Here is a 25,353-nt window from a genome sequence, read left to right as displayed (position 1 = left end):
ATTTCCCCTCGATCTCTATGGGATTTTCCCTCTTGGGTGGTGTGAATTGAATATGGTTCTTGCATTGGCTGAGTGGCTGCGAAATATAACATTTCACAAGTAATTTCTAACTAAAGTTAAAAGACAATAAATAAATCTACTGCAATTTAAGATTTTCTTCAGAGACAATTTGTATTCATTTGTCGCTCCATATAACAATTTCCACCAGAAGCATCGCAGTTCCCTTCGCAATCTTAATTTGTATTCCAATAATGTATGTGGTTGTTGTCTCGGTTAGATGGTTTCTTTGCTGACTAAAAGATTTCCTCTTGTGCACGAACTTTATTTAATTATTTTGTTGGTTCGCTGAGATCATCGTGCATACATTTATTTGTATGTAACTTCCATATTTCTCAATTGGTTTACTCTTGGCAGAGCCATGTAATTAACGAATTCCGTTTCCGCTGCTGTAAGACTTTGCTGTAAGCAAATGGCTGCAGCTAAAGAGCTCGGGAATACTCGCATTTTGGATGTTTTTTACAGTCGGCCAACCTGTAATTATGGTTTATTATTTAGCGAGGCAACTGTTTTCAGCAACAATTTGCGATAATCATTGTCATGCGAGTAGAGTGAGTCGCAGATGACATGGCAATTGTTTAGGATTCGCTGACGGACGCGCTGAAACGTGACAAGATCTGATTGAACACGAAGGGAAAATCTCATCCGTGCTGGATAGGTAAAACCTTTAAGCCGCGCACGGAGCGAAGCAAGGGGCACCGAGTTTCTTTTTGTGTTAATTACTTCCCTTTTCTTTTAATTGCAGCCACTAAATGGAGTCCCCAGCATAATGACCAACATAAAGTCTTGGCGAGGCACAACTATACCTCAAGCTAATCGATTTCCAGGAAGCTTGTCCCTGCATGAGCTTCAATTATATTCTAATTTGTTTGCAGTCATTAAAGGAAATTCATCAATAAATCGAATGAATCTGACTAATCATCGTACTACGCACCCCCCAAGGCTCCACGTCACATTCCCAGTGCATGTCTTGGGTTTGCATATCTCTGGGGTTCCATCTATCCTTGGCCTGGGGTTGTCTCTACCTTTTTGTGTCTTTCAATCGAGTCGAGACATGAGTTTGCGTTGTTTGAGTTCGAGTCGTAGTTGTAGGCGTAGTTTATTGGATTTACTTGACACAATTGACACATTTCTAGTACATTGAACTTTTTACGTTCAATTTTCTTCTCCTCTGACGACGGAGTACGATGACTTGGCGCTGGTGTGTGACTGAAGTTTGTTTTTGTTGTGTTTGAGTGGGAGCTTATAGGACTCCATAAATACCTATTTATGCCTTGAGTTTCAGAGTCTGAGTCAGATATTTTTGTTTAATTTGCTAATTAGGCACTGGACTGGCTAGTCCTAAATTTAGAATTAGACGAAAATGGTTCCATAATTATAATTTAGTTATTTACGTTGCTAAATGTTAAATATATTTATATCAGACATCGAGTAGAGAAGTTCATTGGTTCTGGCTGGTTGAAGAGCATTCTATAAAATAAATTCCCCGAATTCTAGTAAATATTTTATTAGTTTGCTTTTTATTCTCTTCTCTTAGAAAAAAACTATCTTTGCTTGAACTTTTTTATGCTGAACCAAACTCCAACTCTCATCAATTCCGTTCCTGTCGTAATTTTGTCGTAAAATATTTAAGACTCGGAAAAAACCAAAACTTTATTAAAATCGCGGACCCTCGCTAAAAAACAATCGCACTACTCGTAGAAGACAAAACACAAGTGCAACGCTTATGCACACTCAATCACTCTCTCTCTCTTTCTCTGCCACTCACATTCTCTGGCTGCAATTGAAAACACATAAAAAGTGTTTGCAACAAATGTTGTGACACAGCACGCAGTTTCCAGCTACTCCTCTCCCCTACGCGTTGCCCGAGTGCCAGTGCCAACATTGCATTTCCTTATCAGAGACTTGCACTTGATTAGACGTCGATGGCCAAATCGAACTCAGCATTCAATTGCTGGTGACGACTGTCTGCGTAGGGACAACCACCAGGGTGACGTTGACGACGACTACGACGACGATGGCAACCACAGATGGCAACTACAGCCACAGCCATTAAGCGGCAAATGGTGCGGCAAAACGCACTGGCTAAACACACAGTGGGCACAAATGGGAAGTGAAGTTGTGCTTAAAAAATATAAGAACATCTTCATTCTTCATACAGAGTTAAGAAAAACCAGAGAGCAATTAAACATCAAAATTGAGTTGCTTCGCAATAAGCTAGCTATAAGTGGAACCTTTACTGTATATTGCCATTTTATTTCTCAGTATACAAAATATTCTCAGTAATAAAATAAATCTTCTTTTTTCTGTATGCCTTCTACAGACTTGAATGTTGAAAAGATTAAGAACAAAGAGCAAAAGGGAGAACCTCTAAAACTGCACTCAACTATCACTCCCGCCCCACTGTGCCGCCATTGAAACTGCAAGTGTTGGCGGGCGACCATTAAAAAAGTGCAGCCATATCGCCGAGCACTCGTAAGCTCGTAAAGCCGAGACCCAGCCCCACGCTCACGCGCAGGCAGCAGCTCCCCCCCAGCCCTCTGCCTTTGCCCCTTCCCGCTCCAGCAGTAGGTACTCTCCGATTGAATGCAACGGCATCAACTGCTCTCTTTTGCAAGCAGCGCCAAGCGATTCGGCGATCTCTCGCAGCGACGGCGACGGCGACGGCGACGGCAGCGGCGACTCGTGTGCGTTGGGGTTGGGTTCGTTTTTGTTATTGGTTCAACTGTCGCGTGGTGGCTCGGCATTCAATACTCAGTGCCCACTGTACACACTTTACTTTACTGTTCAGTTCTCAGCCTCAGTTCCGTTCCGTTCAGTTCGCTTCGGTTCAGTTTTAGTTTCTGTTTCTGTTTCAGTTCGCATTCAGTTTGTCAACGCGTCGCATGCGTGGTCGTTCGTTCGGGCAGTCCACAGTCGTTCCACCCAATATTTTTCGGTAAATTTCAAACCCAAAACGAGCAGAAGAAGTGCCGTGCCGCTCCGTGCTAGAGTGCCAGAAGTGTGTGAAGTGTCCGGAGTCGAAACTGAAAAATATTCAGTTGCAAATTTCCGCTGTGCAAAAGAAAAACATAAAAGAAAATCTCCCCCCGGAAACATGCCGTCGTACGGTTCAACAGGCTGCCTGCTGCTGGCTTTACTCTCCCTGCTGCTGTGCCTCAATGCAGGTGGGTCCCAGTCGCACTCCTTTCTGTGCAGAATAGCTCCTAGATTTCCTGGTTTTGCATGGAAGTGCAGCTAATTAAGTGGAGTCGGAGGGAGCTCTTATCCAGAGTTAAGTGCGTGGTCGTGAGTTTCCATTTTAAATGTGCAGCAAAAAGCAAAGCCTCGAGTTCGCTGAACCAACCACAGCAAGGGGTTCCGTTTCGCAAAAAGAAATGGCTTAAAGGGTAAACTTTTGGCATGATTAAAGTCTTAGGGTGCTGCTTAAAGTTGAGAAAAGTAATTCCAAGCGGAATTGTATTCGTTTAAAGTCTGAGAAGGTCAATTGCCGCAGCTTAATTGTAAAGAAAATCTTGGAAAATATACAAACAATCAATTGTTATTCTCTGTCTGACCTCATTGATAAGATGAATGCCATACTCCAATTTGCTTATTTTTGCATTATCATGGCAATTGTCTTGACAGTCGCAATAAGTACCCCCGTCAATACCTGAAATCTCCTCCGATTCTTGGCTGATTTATTGGATTTACACGCGTTGCACTTGGAAGATATTTTTGCCCGCTGCTCAGTTTGTGTTTATTTTTACCTCAAACGTGCGACGTGCAGCACAAATATTTCCATAACCTTAAAAACTCAAAGTAAAACAAATATTATAAATAGCTAGGAAAATGTGAGTGGAAAAGAGCTGCCAGTGGGAAAATCTTTCTTTCTTTTTCTGTATCTTTTCTAGAAAAAAACTTTTCTAAAGTTTCCTTCAATGTGGATTTGTGGATATGCGTGCCACATGTCGCGGCATGTCATCAACTAAGAGTTTTTTTGTGTTTATGCTGCACAGGGCGTGCCACTGTCAACTTGGAGTGGCATAAGCTGGAGCGAAGGCTACTTCCACCATACAAAGTGACACAAATTTATTGAGGGCAAACTCCAAAGCGTGCCCTTACGGACACTCATGCGATGACCATAAAAAGGGGCATACCAGAGAGTAGACCAAAGTAATTTTAGATAGAATCATTACTGATTGTTTCTCAGGTGAATAGGATCCTGTACATGCAAAGCGATGACACAAGAGATTCCACAGATAAAAGATACAAATCTATTAGAGAATTTAGAGCACATGCAAGCACCATCAAAGAGTGACTCAACTTAGCCATTAATTATTGTAATATGCATGTCCTACATGAATGAAAATTGTAAAAAAATTACAAATCACGTAATTAACATATTCCAAAAAACATGCAATTATTTATACAATTTCTTACAACTCATCTGTGAGTCGGAGTCAGAGTCAGGAATGAGGAATGAGGATGCCTCATCGCCCTTAACCTTCAGATCTCTGCGATGAAATCTTCTCAATTAATAATTCGCTGCTGTTGTTGCTGCCTAATTAAATCCATTCAGTGGCTGTCGCTGTCGCTGAATCAGTGCGATTTACGTGGCATATTTATGAACGATAATAATGAAAACTGAACTGAAAACTGCAAAGCCGTCGAAAGCGCACACCCACGAGAATGTTTAGAGAGCCTGAGAAAATGTTAGACTTTTGAAATGCAAAATTGTACTTTGATTTGTAATCGTTGAATATATATTTCTATATGCGATTTCTTATGGGTTTGGCTGCAACTTATGGGTGTGCTTCGGTAGGGTATTCGATTACGTAAAGTGGTTCAGGAGCTCCACTCAAATAGTAGGCCTGGAATTTTGATTACTTAACGTAAGTACTTAGGTAGGGACTTAGGGAATTCAGTTAGCTTGAGGAATTTCCAATTTGCTGTTGCTGATGGGAGTGGTTCTGGAATTTAAGGGTGTACTTTAGCACTCTAAGAACACTCTAAGTAACTCGAAGTAGTCTTAGCGCACACATCTAAGCTCTATTATTTCTTAGACCTCTGACATATTCACTCATTTGCATAGACATTCTCTTCGCATAACCAACACTCCTCGCTAGCCGCCTAATTATGGTGGCATTCAGCCCAATTGGGAAACAATTTTGATAAACGTTCGACGAATTTTGCATTTGGCATTTGGCATTTTTCCTGCCAGTTGAATGAACTTTTGGTTGCATGTCACTCACAGTCACAGTCGCAGGCAAACCTGCTGCTACCCCCTGCCCCTGCCGCCTAATCTCTATTGCATTTTAGGGCCGTAAAGTTTTAGCTCCCACCACGCACACCCTACTGCACACCCCTCTAACCCACCCACACACACTCGTAAGTTGGCAAGTTTAATGGGGAATGATATGGAGCGGCAGGCAAGGCGCTTTGGAAGAGTTTCGCTTCAAAGGGGAAGCTTCGGGTGAGCGGCATTCTGGTGGTGTCTTTGGATTTATATTTTATAGATGCACCCCGAGCAGATCCAAAATGTGGCAAGTCCAAGCTCCACTCTGTTGTCACTCGCCTGCAAGTTTTGTCTGCCTAATGGAACAATTGCATGTGAACCCCGTCACATGTGTGGGAAACAGTTCGCTTGCCCCATTGCGGCATATGCGGCAATTCCATATGCAGATATGGATGGCAGCAGCTATAGGGCTGAGGGCAATAAACTCCGGCGTTGGCTTAGGCGCAGTTGGTTTGTGGCTTACGCAGTGAAGCTAATGAACCTCAGAAAAGAAAATGTCCCCAGTCAGGGAGCGGGCTACGCTGTAATTAAACGGATTGGAGGGACACTCGACTTGGGTGGCATGGGGTAAGCATGGGGTATGAAAGGGTTAAGTGAACATATTTCTGGGGAGCGTAAGGATATGCCTGAAGGATACTTACTAGAATATGTGACTATGAGGCGGAGTTGAGGACTCGTAAATAAATAAATGCAATGAGGGAAGGAACATGTGTAGAAAAGGTAAAGAAAACTTCGAGTAAATATGAGAAAAAGCCAACGTAGATTATAATGAATGATTAATGAAGGTGGAGCAGGGAAGATACAGAATTTGCTTGACTTATTTGTTGCCTTATTGCCTCATTGGCTCTTTTGTTAGCTCAGTTTTTAGAGTTTTATATTTGGAGACAGCTAAGTAAAGCGAGGATCAATAGAAGTAAATGAAGGACAAGCTAAAAAACATTCGAAATGAAATGAATAAGTTGAAGTAAAAGGGTAATAAAATAATATGTATTTCCACAACTCCCAAACCTTTCGATCCACATTTGCAGCTTACATAATACGAGTGTGTGTGTTTTTTGGTGTAATAAATCATTCACCCTCCTCAAGTTTTATTTTGCGTGAATGGTTGGTTGAATGGAAATGGAAATGGAAATGTATAGGCAAGATCTGTCCCCAAAGCCAGCGCTCCCCTCACTCAGTTTTCCATCGATGATTAGAGGCGAATTCCATTTGCCAAAAGTATCGGCGAAAACATCTCGTCCAACAAATACTTACGCACTTGCTAACTCGTATTCGCGGGCCCCAAATGTCTCTGACCATTTTTGGGACGCAGTTGCAACTGCCACAACATTTGGCATAATGCAACCACCGAGCACAGAGCACACATTGAGTGGTGGCAAGCAGGCGAGTGGCTGTGGCAGCCACAAACCGCACAATATCAATTTTCAGTTTCAATAGAATTACAGTCATTACCATTAGTAAACTGCCACTGGCCGTTGCCCAGAGCGGACGCGCAAATAAACAATTCTGCAAACGATCTGACAATTCAACTGTCAATTAATTTCAATATATTGTAAATGATTATAATTTCCATCCAAAGAGACTTGCAGTTTCTCCATTTCCCAGTTGCTGCGCGTCTCAGTTTCTCGATTTCTCAGTTCTCGAACGCAAATTGTAATGTTTATGGCCAAATGCGGTCGCCCGATCGCTCGATCGTTGCCTGGCTGACTGGCCACAAACACGTTTCGGCCAAATGCGTTGTGCCAGTGCGTTGGCACACTTCTCCTCCCCGCTGCACGAACCCTGCCCCTCTGCGCTGCTTATCTAGGCTTTCGCTTAAACGCGCCTCAAAGTGTTGGCTAAGTGCATTTAACCCGAACGTTAGCGTTTGACGTTTAAATTGGCCACGAGAAACGAGTTTTATTGTCGCCATCATAGCCATCATCCCCAGCCATCATTATCATCCAGCGTTCTCCTTCGCATGGATTAATCAAATTATTATTTACACACTCTACGCGTAGTCTAATCGCCAGGCATAAACCAGCCAATGCCCAGGTTTTTGACACTTTTATAAGGCAGTTTTCCCATCGGGTGTCGCATAAATAACTCCGCCGAAAGGCTCCCGTGCCTAATTAATTTCTGCTCGGCAATATTTCAAAGAGCTCTCCGCCAGCGGCACACGCAGCAGGAAGCGCTTTCAAAGTTGCATTATGGATCGATTCGATTCATTAGTTGATCGTTGCGGGTTCATCGTTATCGCTGGAATTGGCGATAAATAGATGCGATAATTGTATTGGTATTTTCTGGAGTATTTGTAAATGAAATATAATGAAATAAATGCGATAAAGGGCTACCATAAACCAGGAATGAGTGATTTCTTAGCTTTCAATATTTCAGTTTAGTCATTAAATCCTTAATCCGTATCGTCAATGAGCACTACTGTTTGCTATTTGCACTACTCACTGTACATAAATACAGTTTTAGCGCATGCTTACGCGCTGCAGCGGTGGTTCTTTCTTCTCTCTGTCCCACCTTCTTCGTTGCTGTACATTGCGCGCTCTAAGCTTTGTGCGCATCTCAGCAGCAGCTGCTACCTGCTCCAACGCTCTCTTTCTCTCGCTCTCTTTCTGCATATGGGCAATTCGGTGCGTCGGCTGCGCAGGTAGTCTTCGAACCTAACTGTAAATTCTACGCAAATGAAAATAAAATTATCTCTTTACCCAAACAAACGTTATATTCCCGCAGTTACTTACACAATACAATTTCTCTTGCAGCCTCTGCAGTGCTTCGCTGCTGGCGTTGCTCCACGGACGTCTCGAATGGGGAGTTCTGCAACGATCCCTTCCAGCCGGATAGCATCTCGGAGCAGCAGCGCTACTGGAGCTACGTCAACTGCACCTATTCGGTGGGTGTCAAGTCGGTGAATGCGCGTCCCGTGTGCAAGAAACTGGTGCAGGAAGGTGAGATCAAAGACCCACAGCAATACATTACCCCCCCTACCCGCAGGCGTGCCCAATTATTCAACCCGTTGCATTGTTGTGACCGCGTGTGCGGTCTTTGGACAGCTTTGGCGATTAGGAGATTGAGAGATCGAGAGAGGGAGAGGCACCCCGACCCCACTGGGAACGGGGACTGTGCCTGGGACACTGCCACAAGAGACTCAAACGAGATTGAAATTTATTGCCACGACAAAGTCCAAACAAGTGCAACAACCAGCGGACAATTGCAGGCTGCAGCTGCCACACTGGCTGGGCGTTGATCGGGGGCGTGGCAAGGCACACAGGGGGAGGAGCGGTGCGGTGCGGTGGGGTGCGGTGAGACAGCCAACAAGTGGCGACACTTTGGCCCACAGAGTTGCATGTGCCGCTAATTTACGGCAAATTTATGGGGAGAGACACACACGCGGCATATGAGTGATACTTTTCGTGGCGATCTTAAGCTCGATTCGGTTTCGGTGTTCGCTGTTCGGCTGCACATTGTTGCTAGGCATGTTTTATTGTTGCCCTGTGGCCAGAGCGCAAATTGTGCATTTGCATACGACAAGCCACAGAGAGAGAGACGACAAAACCAAATCAAGATAGGGACTGATGGACAGGCGGCGGGGGAACGACGTTTTGGATACCCTTGAAATAGTCATTGTTTATTTTTGTGCAATTTCTTCACAACGATTCAGCCTGAGGGAAAAGTTTTCGTACTCTTTAAATCTCAAACAACCCCAAGCCATAATACGTACAACGACGCCAAACTGAAAATAGAAATTAAAATTGAAATTGAAATGGAAATTCGCACTGTTTGTCCAATTTGCCAAACGATCCGTATCGCTGCCTTTTGATCTGCATTCGCCTTTGGTGCTGGGCCTGTCCCCGTCATCATCATCATCAGCATTCACCTGGTCACGACGGCCAGTCGGCACATAAACTTGTCAAAAGCAGACGAGCCGAGCTTGGCCAATAGGCAGACATACGTAATGTGGGTCATGCCAACACTTAATGATGTAATAACAATTGGCAGTCGTTACAAAATAAACAAAGAAAAATATATACAATTTAGTTTGCTAAAATAGATGACAAAAAGCTAATATTTTAATAAATCGAAATAAAAGTCGCTCCACCACAAGTTACTCATAAATCTTGGTCCGCTTTGGGTGCCTTTTAGGCCATGTGACAAATCAATTAAAATCCATTTTGGTTTGCCTAAATAGAGATGTGCCAAAGCAGTTCAAGTTGTGATATAAATTTATGTTTATTTTGACAAATCTGTTGGGACTGCTGCTCTATATTTGTAGACAAGTTTCAATGGGTTTTGGTTTGTGATTTATTGTAATAATTAAATGATCAGCAGCTAGAGTCAAATTGGGCGGCACTTTTATGGATATTTGTTGATCTTTATTAGGCAGATGACAAGCTAAAATTATATATTCAGAGTGCATTCAAAATGGAAGAATTAATTGAGTAAATTCCCTTCAATGTTCACCATAATATATTTCATTTATTTACCACTTATATCACCAATTCAAATGCTCAAAAAGCGTTTATTGGTCTATCCATGAGCATGACAGCAACAAACAACGAATGCAATGGCAGGGATTTCGGTGTTCGCGGACAACATTTAAGCAATTTCTTATGGCCAATTAATGAACACCATTAAATTTTTGCAATCAAGCGTCTACAAATTGGCTCGGCGGCAAATATTTGCAAGATTTTCAATTGGCAGTTTGCAATTAAAATTGCAATTGCAGACTGACGCTGAGGCTCTGAGTCTCAGTCGCAGTCTCGTTCCCCAAAAACTGAAACATGAGCAGCGCTCGTAATGCCCAAAATACATAATATACGATCGGAAAACAGAGCTTGGAAGTCGTGGCTGGGGGGGGGGGCTTAGGGGCGACATATAAGTTAATTAAGTTGTTGCACAGCGTGAAGCGCTCAATTACGGGCCATAAGAAGACGGACCCCAGTTGAGGGGAAACGCGGCAGCAGAATGTCTGAGAAAAATGCAACTAGGCGATGCAACATGTTGTTGCAGCTGCAGCTGGCCGGCTGTGGTTGTTGCCAGTCTCCAATCAATTTATATGCCGTTAAATTAATTGCCCATGAATGTGCCTTTAGTTTTTGGCCAAATGTCAAATGGAAAATGTATTCCATAATTTTTACTCAGCCCGAAAATCTGCAGCCAAGCAATTAGCTGCAGGCTGTGGCAGTGGTGTTTGTGTTTGTGTCTATCCACTGTACCAGTTGTCTGTCAGGTTGCACGTCACTTGGCAAATATTTTGCAACTTGTTGCACTGGCTTCAAAACCCAAAAAAGTTGATGGCTAGCGGGCAGCCATTTTTGGCCTGCAGCCAACAGCTTCTCTCTGGGGAATTTGCAGAGCCAAAAGGGAGTGATATTTGCTAGGAGTTTGGATTATTAAATGATTCTTTGCTTAAGTGAGTTTTGATAGGGGAACTTCCAAGACATGAAGAACAACTTTACACAGATACCTGATACTTTTTCAACCTGCATGCTATAAATCTCACCCTGAGTGTATGCAAACTTCGTCTCTCACAGCCTCACTCCCTCGCTCTGTTTTTATTTCTTTTTTGTCTCAACTTTTTCGTATTTATTTGTATACAAAATCCAAAACAGGCCATAAATAATTAAATTAATTAAAATTTAAATTTATGACACTGTGTGTGTGCGGCAAACAATTTCCAGCATTTTTGTTGATTTTTTGTTTTGTTTTGTGGCAAGCAAACTCGTCCCGTCCCGTTCCGTTCCGTTCCGTCCCTCAATGCGCTGCATTCTGCGAGCCTTGTTTGATGCCGCGGCCATGATAAGGCGACAATTGTCAACAATTTTATTAAGCCAAACAGGCGTCTCTCTACCCGTACGTACGTATGTGCGTGTGCATTTGCTTTCATGGCTCACTGTCCGCCCGGTGTCCGTCCGCATTCGAGTCTGAGCCAATCACAAAAATGGTCAACGCTGTTGCCCATTTCGAGCGGCTAAAACTTTGATTTTGCTTTATTTCATTTGAAATGTTTTCAACATTTTGTCGTTTTGTTCTATTTGTGCAGCACACAGACTGAGACTGAGACTAAGACTGAGTCGGAGTCGGAGACGGAGACACGCAATAAGAAACGCAATTTGTTGTGAACTTTTGTTGCTCTTTCTGGTTTTCATTTGCTGTTTGATTGCAAATTGTCTCGTTGCGCCGAGTTTCACGTTCGGTTTCAGGCCAGGCCTCATTTGTGCAGTTGGAGGCGCAGCTTTTTTGCTTGGAACTCCAAGCATGCTCGTACGATGGTGAGCCTTGAACCTATTACGCGGGTTGGTGGCACGCTGAGATAAGCCATCGTGGAGGTGCCTACTCGAATTACTTTCTTTGCTATAGTGCAAGAATTTACAGATGCTAACTGACAGATAGCTGCAGTCAGGAGGCAGCTTCTGTCTGTACACAGACAATAAATCTTTCCATTGCATTGCCAAAGTTTTGGCTCACTTTTGGCATATTTTGGTGGATAATTTCAAAGCCAAAGAATGACTAAATGCCCGTAATACGCATCATTCCCTGGCACTTATCCAGCAGAATGACCACATCTGCAGCAGGCCCCATCTGGCACTTGCCCCGTGGCCATTTCAAATGTCATTTTTGAGATTTTTTCATGGTTCGAGCGAAAACCAGAATGGCGGGAGACTGAAGCCCACGCGAGGCACGTACACATAAATTTAATTTAATGCGCACACAGCGCGCCCCCCTCTATGCCCCTCACCCAATGCAGACATTAATTAAAATTGCTTAATGAAAATATTTCAACGCTGCTCTCTGCTCTGCTCTTCCCTTTTCTTTTTTTGCAGTGTACGGCAAGCGGGTGATTTCGCGCTCCTGTTTTTATGAGGACATGGACGATCCGGCAGACAAGTGCGCCATGGACCAGACCTCGTCCTACATCAAGACCGTTTACTGCCGCACCTGCACCACGGACGGCTGCAACGGATCCGGCGGCATATCGCCGCTGCTGGCACTCCTCCTGCTGCCCCTGCTGCCAGCACTGAGGCAGCTATGCAAATGAGTCCCAGGGAGCACAGGGAGTCGGACTTAATTACAGATGTGCAAACTGAATTCAAGCCATTACAAGATTTGGCAGCGTTTTGCGTATTTGGGCTGCCCCCCGGAATTAAGGAAATTGAATTTCTTCATCGAGTTTTATAGTCACTATGCCACATGCCACACACAGCATCACAATTGCACGCAGGACGTAGTAGCGTCACATTTGTCATCATCAAGGACTGCATCATGTACACGAAATGCCACTTGGTCACCCTCTCAATCAATCAATTCAACAAGCAAGCAACACACACACACACACACACTTAAATTTGTTGTAATTTGTATGTATGTATTTACATCTTTGTAATACCTTTAATATTGTACTTGTAATTGAAAATGGAAAACGCGCAAGCACGCACCACCCGTCACGTCACGCGGTGTGTTTGTGTGTGTCGCGTAAATAAAATACAACAATAAATCGTAATTAGATGGTACGAAAATTAAGCATTTTAAATGGAATTTGGGAGTAAACGTCAACGTTTAACTGGAAATTAGAGTAACTTTTTTCCTTTGATGATCCATGGGCATGCCCCAACTCGAATAATGTTACTTGTCGCACTGGAATTATGCACTAATTATGCATTATACGGTGTCTTCGAAGCAGAACTCCACCGCCTACATGCATTGCAAACATCATTATTGACCCTCAGCTGCATATTTTTGTTGCTGCAAACTTTTACGTTCTGCTTCTCTCTGGTTTAGCTTTCTACCTGCTCGCGCTCTCTCGACGCCCGCTCTTCGTTGTTTACGTTTATGCCTAGCGCTCTCTCGAAGTTCGTTCTTCTTCGTCTACGTCTCCACGCTGCCGCGCGAAGCTGCGCTCAGCGCGATCGGAACGACAAAGCAGAGATGCAAAGGGCAAGCAAGACCCACCCTCAATTTTAATGTCATTAAACAAGAAGTCGGCATGCACACATTCACATGCTGGGCAGGAACATTGTAACGGTGCCAGCCACTGTAATGCATGTGAGCGGCGTCGCAGCAGCAGCAGCAGCGTCTTTTATTATGCACAAAAGATGGGCTTTTATGCATAGAGCTTACACATTGGTTAGTTGATTGATTTCAAATTCACTTTGCTTCTACATAATCCCATTACCTACGACCTACTTGCCAGTACATACAGTTTCGTGGCTTAGTTCAGTTGATTTATACCGAATTCCCCCGCCCAACAGCTGCCCGAATCCTGCACTGCCATGGCCAGTATTGCAGCAAAGCTCACCCAAAAACTGAACATCATAAAAGAGAAGAAAAAACAAAAGAAAAACCAAAAGCAAGAGCAAGACAAAGGCAAAGACGAAGATCCGCTGCCCGTGTGGAGCCGACTGCTGAAGCACAATGCGGATGGTCGTAGGCGCAACGACATCTCCGAGACGTCCCAGTATCAGGTGGAGATTTCCAATCGTCTGTGGTCACTTTGGGGCAGTGCACAGCCCGTGGAGGTGGGTTCATCTGCCGAGGCATTAGTTATGGGAAACCAGAAGCAGAGGGCCGCTGCCGAAGCTACAGTACCCGGACGTACGCTGGCTTGCTGTGTGATGGCCTGCTGTGCCAGCAGCAGTCGTTCGTTGGATGTTTGGGACTCTCACACGCTGGACAGAATCATGGTTAATGGCCACAGGTACCACGATGCCAGTGCTAAGAGCTTACAGAGGCCAGAGGGGGCTGGGGAGCTGGCACTGGAGAATCTGCTGACCGCCTGCTCCATGGACGGCAATCACTTCTGGGTGAACACGGAGAAAGTGATCAATGGGATACTCTACAACAGGCACAGGAGCCTTGGGGCAGCACTCAGCATCTTCTTCACTCACCACCACAAGACGGGCATCCTGCAGCTCAAGGATAAGGCGCTGGTCTTTGGCTTCATGCCCGAGGTCTCGGCCGGTGGCGCCTTCTTCATGTTCCACTGCCAGGCGCAGGGCAAACCGCTCTTCAAGGACTCTGAGAGGGCTCCCTATGTGCTGCGTATGCGCCAGATGCAGCAGCTGCTGCACTGCATCCTGACCACACTCAACGAACGCAGCTGGAATGTGCCCTTCAAGATACACAAGGTGTCGTGTGTGGCCAGGAATCGAACAAGGGCGTAGCATATGGTAGGGGGGGATTCGGTATGAAATGGAAGCAAAATTAAATATACATTTTAAAGGAATTGAATTGAGTAGAGTTTTAGATTTCCCCTAGCTCTATGGCTACACCTTGATCATCCTCTCCAGTAACCTGCAAGCCGCACCATCCCAACTGCTGACTAATGTTCGGACCGATGACCTAACTCAAGCAAGGCTGCAGTGCAATCCCAGCTTCCACTTTTCTTCCTAATACTTGGGCATATGTGAGCATATTTATACTGAGTGACCGACCTACCCTCCTTCTTCTTTGCACAATCAAATGCAATTTTGCCGAAGGCAAATCAAAAGTAATTGTCTCACATCACTGCGCTTGACATTGCGGCGGCTCGTAAAGAATGAATGTTGCCAGAGACGCTGCCACAAAGATTCCTTAAGCTCTCTGCCATATGCACATATGTATGTATTATGTATGTATTATGTATGTATTTATGTACATCTGATGTTGTGTGGATCAGTCAGCGCTTCGAAGCGGAAATGAGCTTCAGCTTGGCATTCAATTGGCAAATATTCCTTAATTGCACGACCACGCAAATAATTCTTCCTTTGCTTTTGGATCTCCCTTTTTGTGTAACTTTTGACCTCAGCTAATTGAGCGTAGGATTTGCCGAACAATTTTGTGGCTGTCTTTTGGGTTGTGCTGGGTGCTGAGTGCCGCCCATGTTCGAGTTGCGTGATAATTCCATTATGATTTAATTAAAATCGCATGAAAATAATAACGAATATAAATAAAATTTGTCACAAAACCGAAAGCTGTCATAAAAAAAGGCTGAAAAAATACTACGCGTAAAATGAAATAAAATACAGCAAAAATGGGTGGTGGCAACTAAGCCGCGGCATAAACGTTTTGGCCATTTAAACTTGTCGCACGGCTTTTATTTTATTTTCGTTTTATTTTCGTTTTATTTGTGTGTGATTTTTTGTTGGCTGCTGGCCTGCAAGTTACATATTTTGCACTGCTGCGAAAATGTCGTACAGAGTTTTCAATAAAACTGGCCATTTATCAACGGCAAAGGGGGGAACGGCTCTTGAGAATCGACAATCGAATGTTGCGCATACGCCCCGTGGCCAGAGGGCAAGCCTGTTGCCTGCTGCCTGTTGGCTGCACATGCGCATGCTCGCTCTTCAACTCCAACGCTTATGGCTGTGATTCGAGTTCGAGTACGGATTTGGATTTAAATTTGAATTTGATTTTCCATTGCTCAGGCCTTAACCTCAGCCGCCCCCCACACCCCACTGAGCCAGCCCCCTGCCAACCGGCACACTCGATCGTTGCAAGTTGCATTTTTCACGCTTTGTCAACTTTGGCTTTAGCTGCTTCAGGTAGCTATGGTGGCTATGGGGAGGAGCCACTAATGCCGCAGATTAGTGTCAAGATTTGCATACGAAATCGTATATCTGCCAGGTGCGTGTGCTCCACACGGCTGTGGCTAATTTGGTAAGAGTGTGGCCAAATTTGGCTAATTCCGAATGAATGCGGGCTGCCAACTGCCAAATGTGCAAATGTGCAATGTCCTGCTCGTGAATCATGCTCACCCGTACGGCGGTGGTGGCTGAATGTGAATCATTTGCTTGGAGCACAGGGAGCAGATCTAGATATGTCGCTGGCTAAATGCATGACTAAAGACCTAAGCCAAGCCGACTTAACATCTGCTGCTGATAAAGCTCCAAGACTTACACTGTTTCTGTGGCTTATCTTAGTCGCTTATCTTAGTTGTGTACCGAGATTATCAGTGGTCGTAAAGTACTGGAGCTGTCTAACCAACCAAGTCTAACCAGATCGGCAGCTCTGCCACAACTTCCAATGTAACGAATGGGACTTTTTGTCAAAATGTTTTCAAACAGCTTGACTTGGAAACTAAGAAATTCGTTGCATGTATCCAAGAATGACATACATAACTGTCCTAGCTGCCAGTTTCAATCAGATATCGATCCCCATCCTAATCCCTACCAACAAATGGTACACCTTTAGCAAGTACAAAATGTAGCCAGTCCAAAGCTTATGGTTACAACACTTTTTTATAGCAAAAGCATGCGTGCTAGCCAAGTTTCAAACCAAGTGTATGGTCACCGCTGCTTGAGTGGAAACATTGAAATGTGAATACAAAATATTTCCGTTAAATTAAGCACAAAATAATGATAGACCCAAAATTACCCTACACTCATTTTGTACGTATGTATGTTTTTGATACATGTATTGTTTTGATAGATTGTGGCCCATATATGCACACTGTTTTTCAACTTCTTCCAGCCGCTGCCAAGAACTGCAAGAACATCGTCAATGGAGCCAGCAAAGCAAAAAGCCCGAAGAAATACTAATGTGTCTGGCTGGCTGGCTGGTTGTCTGCCGCCGTTGGCATGGGCATCCCCAAGAGTCGACGTCATCGTCGTCACACAGTCGCTGCTGGCAGCAGCAGCAGCAGCAGCAGCATCAGCCAGCGTCGCCGTTTGCTGCGTTCCCACTTTGACTGCGAAGCCTGCGAGTGGCAGTGGCCAAGGCACAGTCGTTCCTCGCCCGAGCAACCGTTTGCATCGCGCGCGCACTCTCCCACAGCACTCTCTGTCTGTTTGTGTCTCTCTCTCTCTCTGGTTAAAGGATAGAAAAAGGAAGAGCGGCGCCACAGAGTCGCCTGCCAGTGCCGCAAAGGATTCCCAGTTATCATTCCAGTTGCTGCTCCACCATGACGGCAGTGCCCATGAAAGCCCTCATCGCGGGCGTCTTCTTGCTGGCCAATGCCTGGCACATTTCAGGTGAGACCCGCCTCAGGTGTTGCCGCTAAGTGTCGATCAGTACGAGAGAACATGGTCCATAATGTCTGTGTAAACATAATCGCCACCAACCCAAGCCACAAGAACTGTGCACAGTTTTTCATTAATTTGTGTGTTTACGTGTAATTCCATCTGCCCCGACAAGGTTGCGCCTGGTTGGTTTGGCTGATGGTTCCCATGAATGAAAATTTGCCTCATTTCAACCAGCTCTTGATTTTGTTTATGTGCTTTGATGGCTGCTTTTTAGGATTCACCTTTTTGCGGTGTTTATGAAAACTCTCTACAACTTTTGCGATCATTTTCGGTTTATCAATTTACTTCACACATTTCTTGAGTGCTCTTTCTCGCGATTTGCCAGAAGATTTATGAGCGACAGTTTCTGTTTCTCGCTTCGAGCACTCAAAATGATAGAGCTGTCCGCTGTTTTTATCTGTCATAAACAAATGAATAGCAAATGGTAATATAATGATATATTAATGGGCCGATGGATGTCTGTTTATTGTGACTACGGAGCACGTGGGGCGCACATAATTGAAGATTTGCCAGAGATTTTGAGGGGTGTGGCAAAGGTAAAGTGTCGGAGAAACATGAGCCACAGAATGAGTAAGAGCTGCTTATAATTATCGTACTTTGGGTATGATTTGGCAGCATAAAATGCATTCGAATGCACTCTGAAAATATGCATTACCAGCTCCAACACAGCCAAAATCCAGTCAAATGACCAAACACATAAACTATGTATAAATATGTACATAATTATGTAAATACATCTGCTTATATGTAGCACTTTCTGTTGATTGGCAACCTGCACGGCATGGCATATATAAATCCAAAATATTTTCCGCCCAACTGCCACACATTGTGGAATATTTATTTTGCCATTTGTTCGCTTTGCTTTGCTTTGCTTTGCTTTGCTAAATGTGAATGCAAATTCCATAATTGGAATGCTGAATCGATGCTGGTGATGGATGCAACGTGATTAAATGGTGAATCGAAGCGGACTGGGTCTGGGCGCCCTCCTGTTGCTCTCAATTAGCCCTGCTTCATGTCCTGCAATTATCAAATTGCCTTTTGCTTTTGTCCTTTGGCCACTCTGGTCTACAATCTGCGCTGCGATTGGGTTTGCGCATGTCTGACTGGCGCCAGGATGGCGTCTGCTCCAGTTACCAGCAGCGATTGCCTTACTCCCGCTGTCTTCTGCAGCAGCATCCAGCCCCAGTCTCCCCCCCTCTGAGACTCTGTGGAAACTATGTCACATTCTGGTCCGTGTCCTTACTCGGGGGTTAGTTCTTCCTCTGCGTTCAATGGCAGCAAATTGCGTAACTGATAATGAGTCGACGGGCAGCCACTTCCCTGCCCCCGCGAAAGGAAGTGACACACATCCGATCCGTATCGAATGATGTTTGTTTTTGTGCCTGTTTTTATGGGGTGGCTTTTCTCAGGCTTCGGGGGTGGACTTTTAGCAGCAGAAGGGTAAGGGTACGGTTAAGGGTAAGGGTACGGTTAAGGGTATGTGGAGTGCAACTTCCTCTCAGACAAGTATCAGCTTTCAATTGCCCAGAAGCCCCCCCAGAGAAGCCAAAGCAAAGCTGCGTCCTGTGCGTTAACAAAACAGCTCCAAATGCGACCTTGAGTCGGAGCCCAGGCCATAAAAAGCAATCAATTACTCACACCAGGAACGTGGCAAAGAAAACGCCTGAAAATTGCACGTGGGAAACATTTTGCCAGGAGCCAGCAGAGTCTGAGACAGCTGTGGGCCTACTTTGTGCACGTGTCCAGCTAATGGTGGGTGGAAATGCAAGCAAGAAACTTCCATTCTTAGCACTCGCGGACATGCCAAGGACACAGCAAGTGCCGCTGGGGTTCGAGAGGGGTTATAATAATGTAATTTAGCAGCGAAAACTTAACGGAAAACGAAATATAAATGTTTTACAGTCAATATTTGACAGGGGTTTGGCTGTGGCTTGACCCAAGGCAGCTCCGTGGCCAAGCACACAAAACGGGGCTAGGTCCTGCCACCGTTGCTGGGACTCAAGGACTCACTGTCAGGCCCCCCCAATCACGCAAACTTATCAAGCCAATTAGTGTGGGGCCTTCTCTCGCAACAATTTGTTGTGGGAATTTGTGTGCGAGGTGCGAAAACAAATTGTAAGGAAAAACAAATAAACAAATTGTTTGGTCATGAATGGGTGGAAAATATGTACGAGATAAAGCTATATTTACATTAGCGGATCAATCAGTGAAAGTTGTGTGGGCTGGGGCGGATAATCGAATCTCAATGACTTATTGGAGGCGCAAAAAACTAAAGCAAAGAGCCGGAAATAGCTGCAGTAAGAGCCAAACCAATGGCAAGGAATTTTACATACTTTTCGTTCCATAAGAGAAATAAATCTTCAGCTCACACTTTGTCAGCTTTTACTTCATAAAACTCAAATTGAATCTCCCATTTAATCTGCCATTCCCCAAGTACAGCCGCGCCCATCAATTGACGCACAATTTAGCCAAAATTCTCGCAGAAACAAACTTTGGCCACCATTCTGTGACTTCATGGCGTATACGCAATAAAAATTGGGCTAAGGCGCCGCCACGACTGGCCACGCGCCACTCCACCCCGACAGCAGTGGGGGCGGTACATGAACCCCAGTGGCTATCTGGCTCTCTGGCTCTCTGGCACTGATGTTGATGATGTCAACATTGCTGTCGAAGAATCCTGCGACTCAGTGCCCCCAGCCCATATCGAATGCTGAAATAAAAGTTTTGTCTGAGCAAAGAAAGGTCAAAGGAAGCACGCTTAAACCCCCTTTCTGTGTCTCCCTTTTGCAGCTGGCCATGAGCAGCAGCAGCAGCGGCATCTGCAGTGTTGGCACTGCAGCTCGGACACCATTGGAGCGGAGGACTTCTGCGATGTGACCTTCCAGGAGGACAACATACCCACGGAGCTCATCAAGGAGCGGAACATCAATCTGCTGCGGAGCTGCAACAGCACCATCAATTCGGATCACGAGCGGCCCGTGTGCCGCAAGACTGTCGAGGAGAGTGAGTGCCAGTCCAGGCCTTAAATGAATCGCTCGACTCCACTAATTGTATTTCCCTTCCCCCCCACAGACAATGGCAAAATTATAACCAAACGCTTCTGCTACTACACCAACAAATCGGATCCCGTGGAGCTGTGCAACGTCACCAGCCCGGAGAAGAATGTGCGGCGAATATTCTGCGAGGATTGCCTCACGGACCGCTGCAACGGTGCCCCAGGACTGGTGGCCATTATGACAGCCATACTTATGATTCCAATACTTGGACTGATTCCACAACTGTCCATCTAAATGAGGCGCAACTGAAGGAAGCAACTCTCCCTCACCCTCTCCCTCTCTATGTCTCTGTCTTTGTATTTTAGTTGGAACGTGATATTTTGCCTGTGGCCAGAAGCGGCGGGCTGTTTGCTGATTAACAATTTAGTTAGTTTAATTTACACCTTAGCCTAGATACAACTTCCCCCTCAAAGATTACAGATTACAGATTACAGTTTACAGATTTATGGTTGCCAAGTTTGAATATGATTTAGGCCTGGCTGAGTGCCCAGCTCAGAGTCAAGCATACAAATAATCCACAAATAAATGGCAGCAAGCAGAAGTCTATACCGAAAACAGTATACAATGTAAAACATATTTTAATGTAAAGCACACACAAAAAGTAAAAGGAATGAACATAAATTGTATGTAATTATCACAGCTGCAAACAGACACAAAAATCAATGCACCGAATAAAGTTTACACAATGGAATCCGCCTCAGAGCTGGCCCTCACAGATAGCCCAACAGGTCAATAATGGCATCCACCAGTCGCTGTTTGAGTCCTTGATCCAGGCTCGTGTAGGGCTCCTCCAGCTGCAGGCTCTGCCACATTTTGGCCATGTAATTGTCAAAGTGCGTGCTCTTTTGGCCGCCGCTCTTGTAGCGCTCGTAGAGCAGCAGCTCGGAGTAGACCATCAGCCGGAAGGACTCGTTCGCTCTGCTGTCCGTCAAATACAGCTGATAGAGAAGGGCCGCCAGTTTGTTGGACTCTTGCAGGCTGTACAGCCGCTTCAGCACGCTGCCAATGATCTGCTGCAGCTGCTCGGGCTTGAAGAGGCAGTGGAAACGCTGCGAGTGCCGCCCAATAGCCAGCTGCCACTTGCCCAGCTCGTGCTCGGGTGCCTCGAGGGCCTGCCGGAAGAGCGCCGTCGTGTTGATGGTCTCCAGATGCTCTCGAATGTGCTCGCGCATGAGATGTCCCTGCAGCTGCTGACTGAGCGTGATGTTCTTGTCCTTGTTGCACATCACCCGCTGCATCGTCTCGTCCAGTTCGTCGATCTTGGCCACATCCCTGGGGTAGTCGGCGCGCAGCTTGCCCCAGGTGGACGCTGCCAGCGAGAGCTGCTCGTCCACGGTGCCATTGAGCCTCTCGATGAGGGTCAGCATGCGCTTGTGGTCATAGCAGATCACTTGGGTGCCCAAGGCAGCGATAATGGAAGGCAGGAGGAGCAGCAGTGGAAGCGATTCACCGATCATTGCTGGTGGAAAAATTGAACTGAGCTGCGCAGATCGAAAGCAATAAACGGGACTTATCAGCTTAGGGTCTGCACCCCCCCACCCCCCTCTTTGTTCTCATTGAATGTCAAATCTGTGACTCTGCTCTCAGTGAATGGCCAACTGCATCGCTCTCTTTTACTGACTGTCATTATATGGCTCTCTCTCTCTCTCTCTTAATCTGTTGCCTCTCTTTTACTGACTGTCCATCTGTGTCTCGCTCTCTCTCACTGTAAATCGATCTGTGTCGCGCTCTCTTGCATTCACTATTGCTCTCTCACTGCCTCCCGCTCTGTGTCGCTCTCTCCGCCACTGTCACTCCCCATCTCCCTCTCTCCACATGTCACTGCGCTCCTCACATAACGGATATTGGGATCTGCTTCACTAATCCAAGCCGACACTCGCACAGCCTTAGAAGTTTAATCCAATTATGCGACCCACATACGAGTACGGAAGCAATGCAACAACCCTCGTGCCTGATTTATCCTTATCCTTGTCTGGCCCCCCCCCAATCGCAGTGCTCAATCTCAAGCGGTGTTGAGTGACAGGGCAGGGGGCGGAGTGTGGCAAGGCAATTCCTAATTAAATTTATGCAAATTGTTGGCTGTCCCTGTTGATTAGTGTCGCCTTTGGGGCATCCTGCTAGGCCTTTGACTACCTCTCGCCGCCTCATTTAACAGCGATCGTGTGCAATGAGATAGGCAAATTTGTAGGTCATATTTGTGGTTTGGAACTTACTTAAATGTAGACATATATTGATGGTTGCGGAAAATGGAAAATGGCAAATTTCTTGACTCTAAAATTTACTGAATAATTCTTTAATTTTTGACGGAATGGAAATCAATTTTAAAAGTTTCTTGGCAGCAATTCCACAAGAATTTTACATATAGACTCGACAAGTGGTGCACACTTTTGGGCTGAAGAATTACAAATTTTCTGAAATATTTATAGAAATACAATGAAGCTCGATCTCCAGTTGCAAACATTCGCAAAAGCTACAAAAAAACTTCAAAGCCATCTTCCCCAGTTCCCCCATGAACAACAATGAAACAAACAAGGAACAACATAACACAAAACTATTTATTAAAGGCCACAACTCTACTCTACAATCCGCATAGTTGCGACTGAGCTCAGCTCAAAGTCTCCGCGAAATGAAGTCTCCAGAGCTCCTCTCGAATCGAAATCTCTACAGATTTCCCTGGCACCCGTGAGAGAAATCTTGGGTACAAAAATCCACTCCACTCAATTATAGTCTGGAGAAATCACATATGTACATAATTAACAGATTGATTCTGTCACTTGAATCGCATGGCATTGTTCGATTAGCAAACAACACTTTCGTGGCTGGATGTTAATAGATCTGTTAACCTGAGTCATGGCACGGGACAGCCATGACATCAACCCTAGTAAACTCTCTGCAAACTCTCCAAACTCTCCAAACCCAATTACTGACTTCTTTTGAGCTGCATACAAATTGCCTCATTAAATGAACGCAGCACTCAGATCTCTCCCCAAGATTCAGATAAATGGCTGTGAGATCTCTCCAAAATCCCATAAAAGTTAGACTCAAAATAAAAACAAATTGCTTATAACTCTCTAACAATAAAAACAAACTCTGTAACCGGACCGGTTTCTCGTAAGCCCAAACCATCGACTGCACATCGTGCTGTAAATGCCACTCGAAACAAAACATTTTCTGAGCAACATTTTTGGGGTGCGACGCAGTTGATGTTTCCATGGGGCTACATGGGGCTTGTGCCGCTAAGTTTTGAACTGAACGGCAGTGTCAGACGTGCAGCAGACATCGTTGAGAGCGGTTCAGTTTCGAGAGTTTTCCAGTGAAATAAAATAAAGTCAAGTGATAATTAAAATGGTGTCCGCTCTGAAATGCAGTTTGGCCTTGGCCGTCATTATCAGCCTGGCCTGTTCGGGTGGGTAGAGTTTTGGCAGTGGAGTGTGCAGAGTTCTTTGGCATAAAGGAGTTCAAGGAGAACAAGTGGCAGAAGTTTTCGAGTTTCTAAAAAGTTGTAGTGTAGTTGTAGTTATTATGTAAGAATTTTTGGTAGAACAAAATGCAAGAAAATGTTCATTTAAAGTGTACTTAGAACCACTCCAAAGCGATCCACAAATTGCTTAGAATTGTAGGGAATTTCTTTCACTTTTGGAATCATTGTTTGAAGAACATTTAAGGATAAAAAGAAACTCTGTAGCTCCCTTTGCCTAGGTCTTCCAGACCTATTCCACAGTTCGCTGCAAAAAGATCTCGCACAATCCTGCATAATAAACCAACTGCCTCTCCTCTTACAGCCCATGCCATCAAGTGCTATCAGTGCGAGTCGCTGACCATGCCCAAGTGTGGACTCAAGTTCGAGTCGGATGAAAGTCTGCTGATCGACTGTGCCCGCATTGGGCCACCGCGCTATCTGCAGAACTTCTTCCCCCTGCGCAATGCCACCGGATGCATGAAGAAGTCCCTCGAAAGTGGTAAGTCAATCGAAGGAAGGAAGGAACAACCCTTGAACTGAGTCCGAAACCCTTCAAGGTTCAAGCGGAATATGTTGAGATCATCGTAGGAGCAAATCGGCTGTTTGTATCTGATGTCATGCGTTACATTTGTTGTTTTCTATCTTTGGGTGTTTCTCTCACGTTGCTGTGTCGTCTAATTACGCTTAATTCGTTGTTTTTATACAAATAATAATAATAATGACGTGATTTTCTCTGTCTTTGAAGCAATTCAATTTGCATTTTTGAATAAATTTGCCAAAGATTATTCAGTGGTAAATATTTTGATCATAACTCTGAGCTGTGAGGGAATTGCATGCGGCGCGAGTCAATTGGCAAAAATCCTCAGCAAAAACATTTAATTGATTGCAAAGATGAGATCAGAAAAGCCAAAAGAAAAACGCTTCAGCAGTCAGCTGGAAAATTTCAACAAAAATTACCCAACTTGGGCTCCACAGTCCACAAATGAAGTCATAAACAGGCGTAAACAACAATTAACGAGTGGCATTTAGTGGCAGTGAAAGCCATTGGTCGTGCCTGTCATTACTCATCCAAACTTTGTTCTCTGCCTTTTTCCAGTCGTTGGACATCCACAGATCGTGCGCAGCTGCTACTTCGGGGACGTGTCCAACATCCAGAGCGGCTGCCAGTCGGATCCTTCGCTGCCCTTCGTCAAGCAGTTGGGCTGCGATGTCTGCACCAAGGACGAGTGCAATGGATCTGCCACCCTCGCACCCATTGCCGGCGCCATTCTGCTCTTCTTCGGCGTCGCTCGCCTGCTGGCATAGATCTTACTTACTTAAAATAGTTCCTAAGTCGCTTAAATCCTTTGATCGTAGTACTTCATTGTGTATCTCTTCTTGCTCATGGATCCTAAATTGTGTCAAAGTTTGTGTTTAAATTTCAACTTATTTCAATTGATAATAAAAGATGGAAGGCAATGAGTTCTTGCTAATGTCCAAATGAATTTGAATGCTTGTCGTAATTGTTGCTGG

General features: G+C 44.9%; 5 protein-coding genes across 5 annotated transcripts; 4 read left to right on the top strand and 1 right to left on the bottom strand.

The window, feature by feature from the left end:
• Window positions 1-2,917: 2,917 nt before the first annotated feature.
• Window positions 2,918-12,843, top strand: LOC117581803. The gene is made up of 3 exons (XM_034269244.1): window positions 2,918-3,224; window positions 8,089-8,274; window positions 12,151-12,843. The coding sequence occupies exons 1-3, from the start codon at window positions 3,155-3,157 to the stop codon at window positions 12,363-12,365; spliced, it is 471 nt and encodes a 156-aa protein (XP_034125135.1). The 5' UTR covers window positions 2,918-3,154; the 3' UTR covers window positions 12,366-12,843.
• A 696-nt stretch (window positions 12,844-13,539) lies between these two features.
• On the top strand, window positions 13,540-14,554 carry LOC117581798. Its single transcript, XM_034269239.1, has one exon. The coding sequence runs from the start codon at window positions 13,597-13,599 to the stop codon at window positions 14,485-14,487; it is 891 nt and encodes a 296-aa protein (XP_034125130.1). The 5' UTR covers window positions 13,540-13,596; the 3' UTR covers window positions 14,488-14,554.
• Window positions 14,555-17,040: 2,486 nt separating this feature from the next.
• LOC117581802 lies at window positions 17,041-20,844 on the top strand. The gene is made up of 3 exons (XM_034269242.1): window positions 17,041-17,274; window positions 20,116-20,328; window positions 20,398-20,844. Exons 1-3 carry the CDS (start codon window positions 17,205-17,207, stop codon window positions 20,613-20,615), a joined length of 501 nt encoding a protein of 166 aa, XP_034125133.1. The 5' UTR covers window positions 17,041-17,204; the 3' UTR covers window positions 20,616-20,844.
• Window positions 20,845-20,983: 139 nt separating this feature from the next.
• LOC117581800 lies at window positions 20,984-21,848 on the bottom strand. Its single transcript, XM_034269240.1, has one exon. It carries the CDS (start codon window positions 21,836-21,838, stop codon window positions 21,092-21,094), a length of 747 nt encoding a protein of 248 aa, XP_034125131.1. The 5' UTR covers window positions 21,839-21,848; the 3' UTR covers window positions 20,984-21,091.
• Window positions 21,849-23,629: 1,781 nt separating this feature from the next.
• On the top strand, window positions 23,630-25,313 carry LOC117581807. Its single transcript, XM_034269249.1, has 3 exons — window positions 23,630-23,787; window positions 24,164-24,340; window positions 24,938-25,313. The coding sequence occupies exons 1-3, from the start codon at window positions 23,727-23,729 to the stop codon at window positions 25,144-25,146; spliced, it is 447 nt and encodes a 148-aa protein (XP_034125140.1). The 5' UTR covers window positions 23,630-23,726; the 3' UTR covers window positions 25,147-25,313.
• The last annotated feature ends 40 nt before the right edge of the window (window positions 25,314-25,353 follow it).

This window comes from Drosophila guanche, unplaced genomic scaffold (genome assembly GCF_900245975.1).
Source record: "Drosophila guanche unplaced genomic scaffold, DGUA_6, whole genome shotgun sequence".
Lineage (NCBI taxonomy): Eukaryota > Metazoa > Arthropoda > Insecta > Diptera > Drosophilidae > Drosophila > Drosophila guanche.
This window is presented reverse-complemented; position numbering and strand designations above follow the sequence as displayed.

What these genes read in the sequence shown, in the direction of transcription:
- LOC117581803 (XM_034269244.1), top strand. Translation starts at nt 3,155, where the DNA reads ATGCCGTCGTACGGTTCAACAGGCTGCCTGCTGCTGGCTTTACTCTCC. An exon ending in GCTGCTGTGCCTCAATGCAG is followed by an intron (nt 3,225 to 8,088) that starts GTGGGTCCCAGT and finishes TTTCTCTTGCAG; the next exon opens with CCTCTGCAGTGCTTCGCTGC. An exon ending in CAAGAAACTGGTGCAGGAAG is followed by an intron (nt 8,275 to 12,150) that starts GTGAGATCAAAG and finishes CTTTTTTTGCAG; the next exon opens with TGTACGGCAAGCGGGTGATT.
- LOC117581798 (XM_034269239.1), top strand. Translation starts at nt 13,597, where the DNA reads ATGGCCAGTATTGCAGCAAAGCTCACCCAAAAACTGAACATCATAAAA.
- LOC117581802 (XM_034269242.1), top strand. Translation starts at nt 17,205, where the DNA reads ATGACGGCAGTGCCCATGAAAGCCCTCATCGCGGGCGTCTTCTTGCTG. An exon ending in CAATGCCTGGCACATTTCAG is followed by an intron (nt 17,275 to 20,115) that starts GTGAGACCCGCC and finishes TCCCTTTTGCAG; the next exon opens with CTGGCCATGAGCAGCAGCAG. An exon ending in CCGCAAGACTGTCGAGGAGA is followed by an intron (nt 20,329 to 20,397) that starts GTGAGTGCCAGT and finishes TCCCCCCCACAG; the next exon opens with ACAATGGCAAAATTATAACC.
- LOC117581800 (XM_034269240.1), bottom strand. Translation starts at nt 21,838, where the DNA reads ATGATCGGTGAATCGCTTCCACTGCTGCTCCTCCTGCCTTCCATTATC.
- LOC117581807 (XM_034269249.1), top strand. Translation starts at nt 23,727, where the DNA reads ATGGTGTCCGCTCTGAAATGCAGTTTGGCCTTGGCCGTCATTATCAGC. An exon ending in TATCAGCCTGGCCTGTTCGG is followed by an intron (nt 23,788 to 24,163) that starts GTGGGTAGAGTT and finishes CTCCTCTTACAG; the next exon opens with CCCATGCCATCAAGTGCTAT. An exon ending in GAAGAAGTCCCTCGAAAGTG is followed by an intron (nt 24,341 to 24,937) that starts GTAAGTCAATCG and finishes GCCTTTTTCCAG; the next exon opens with TCGTTGGACATCCACAGATC.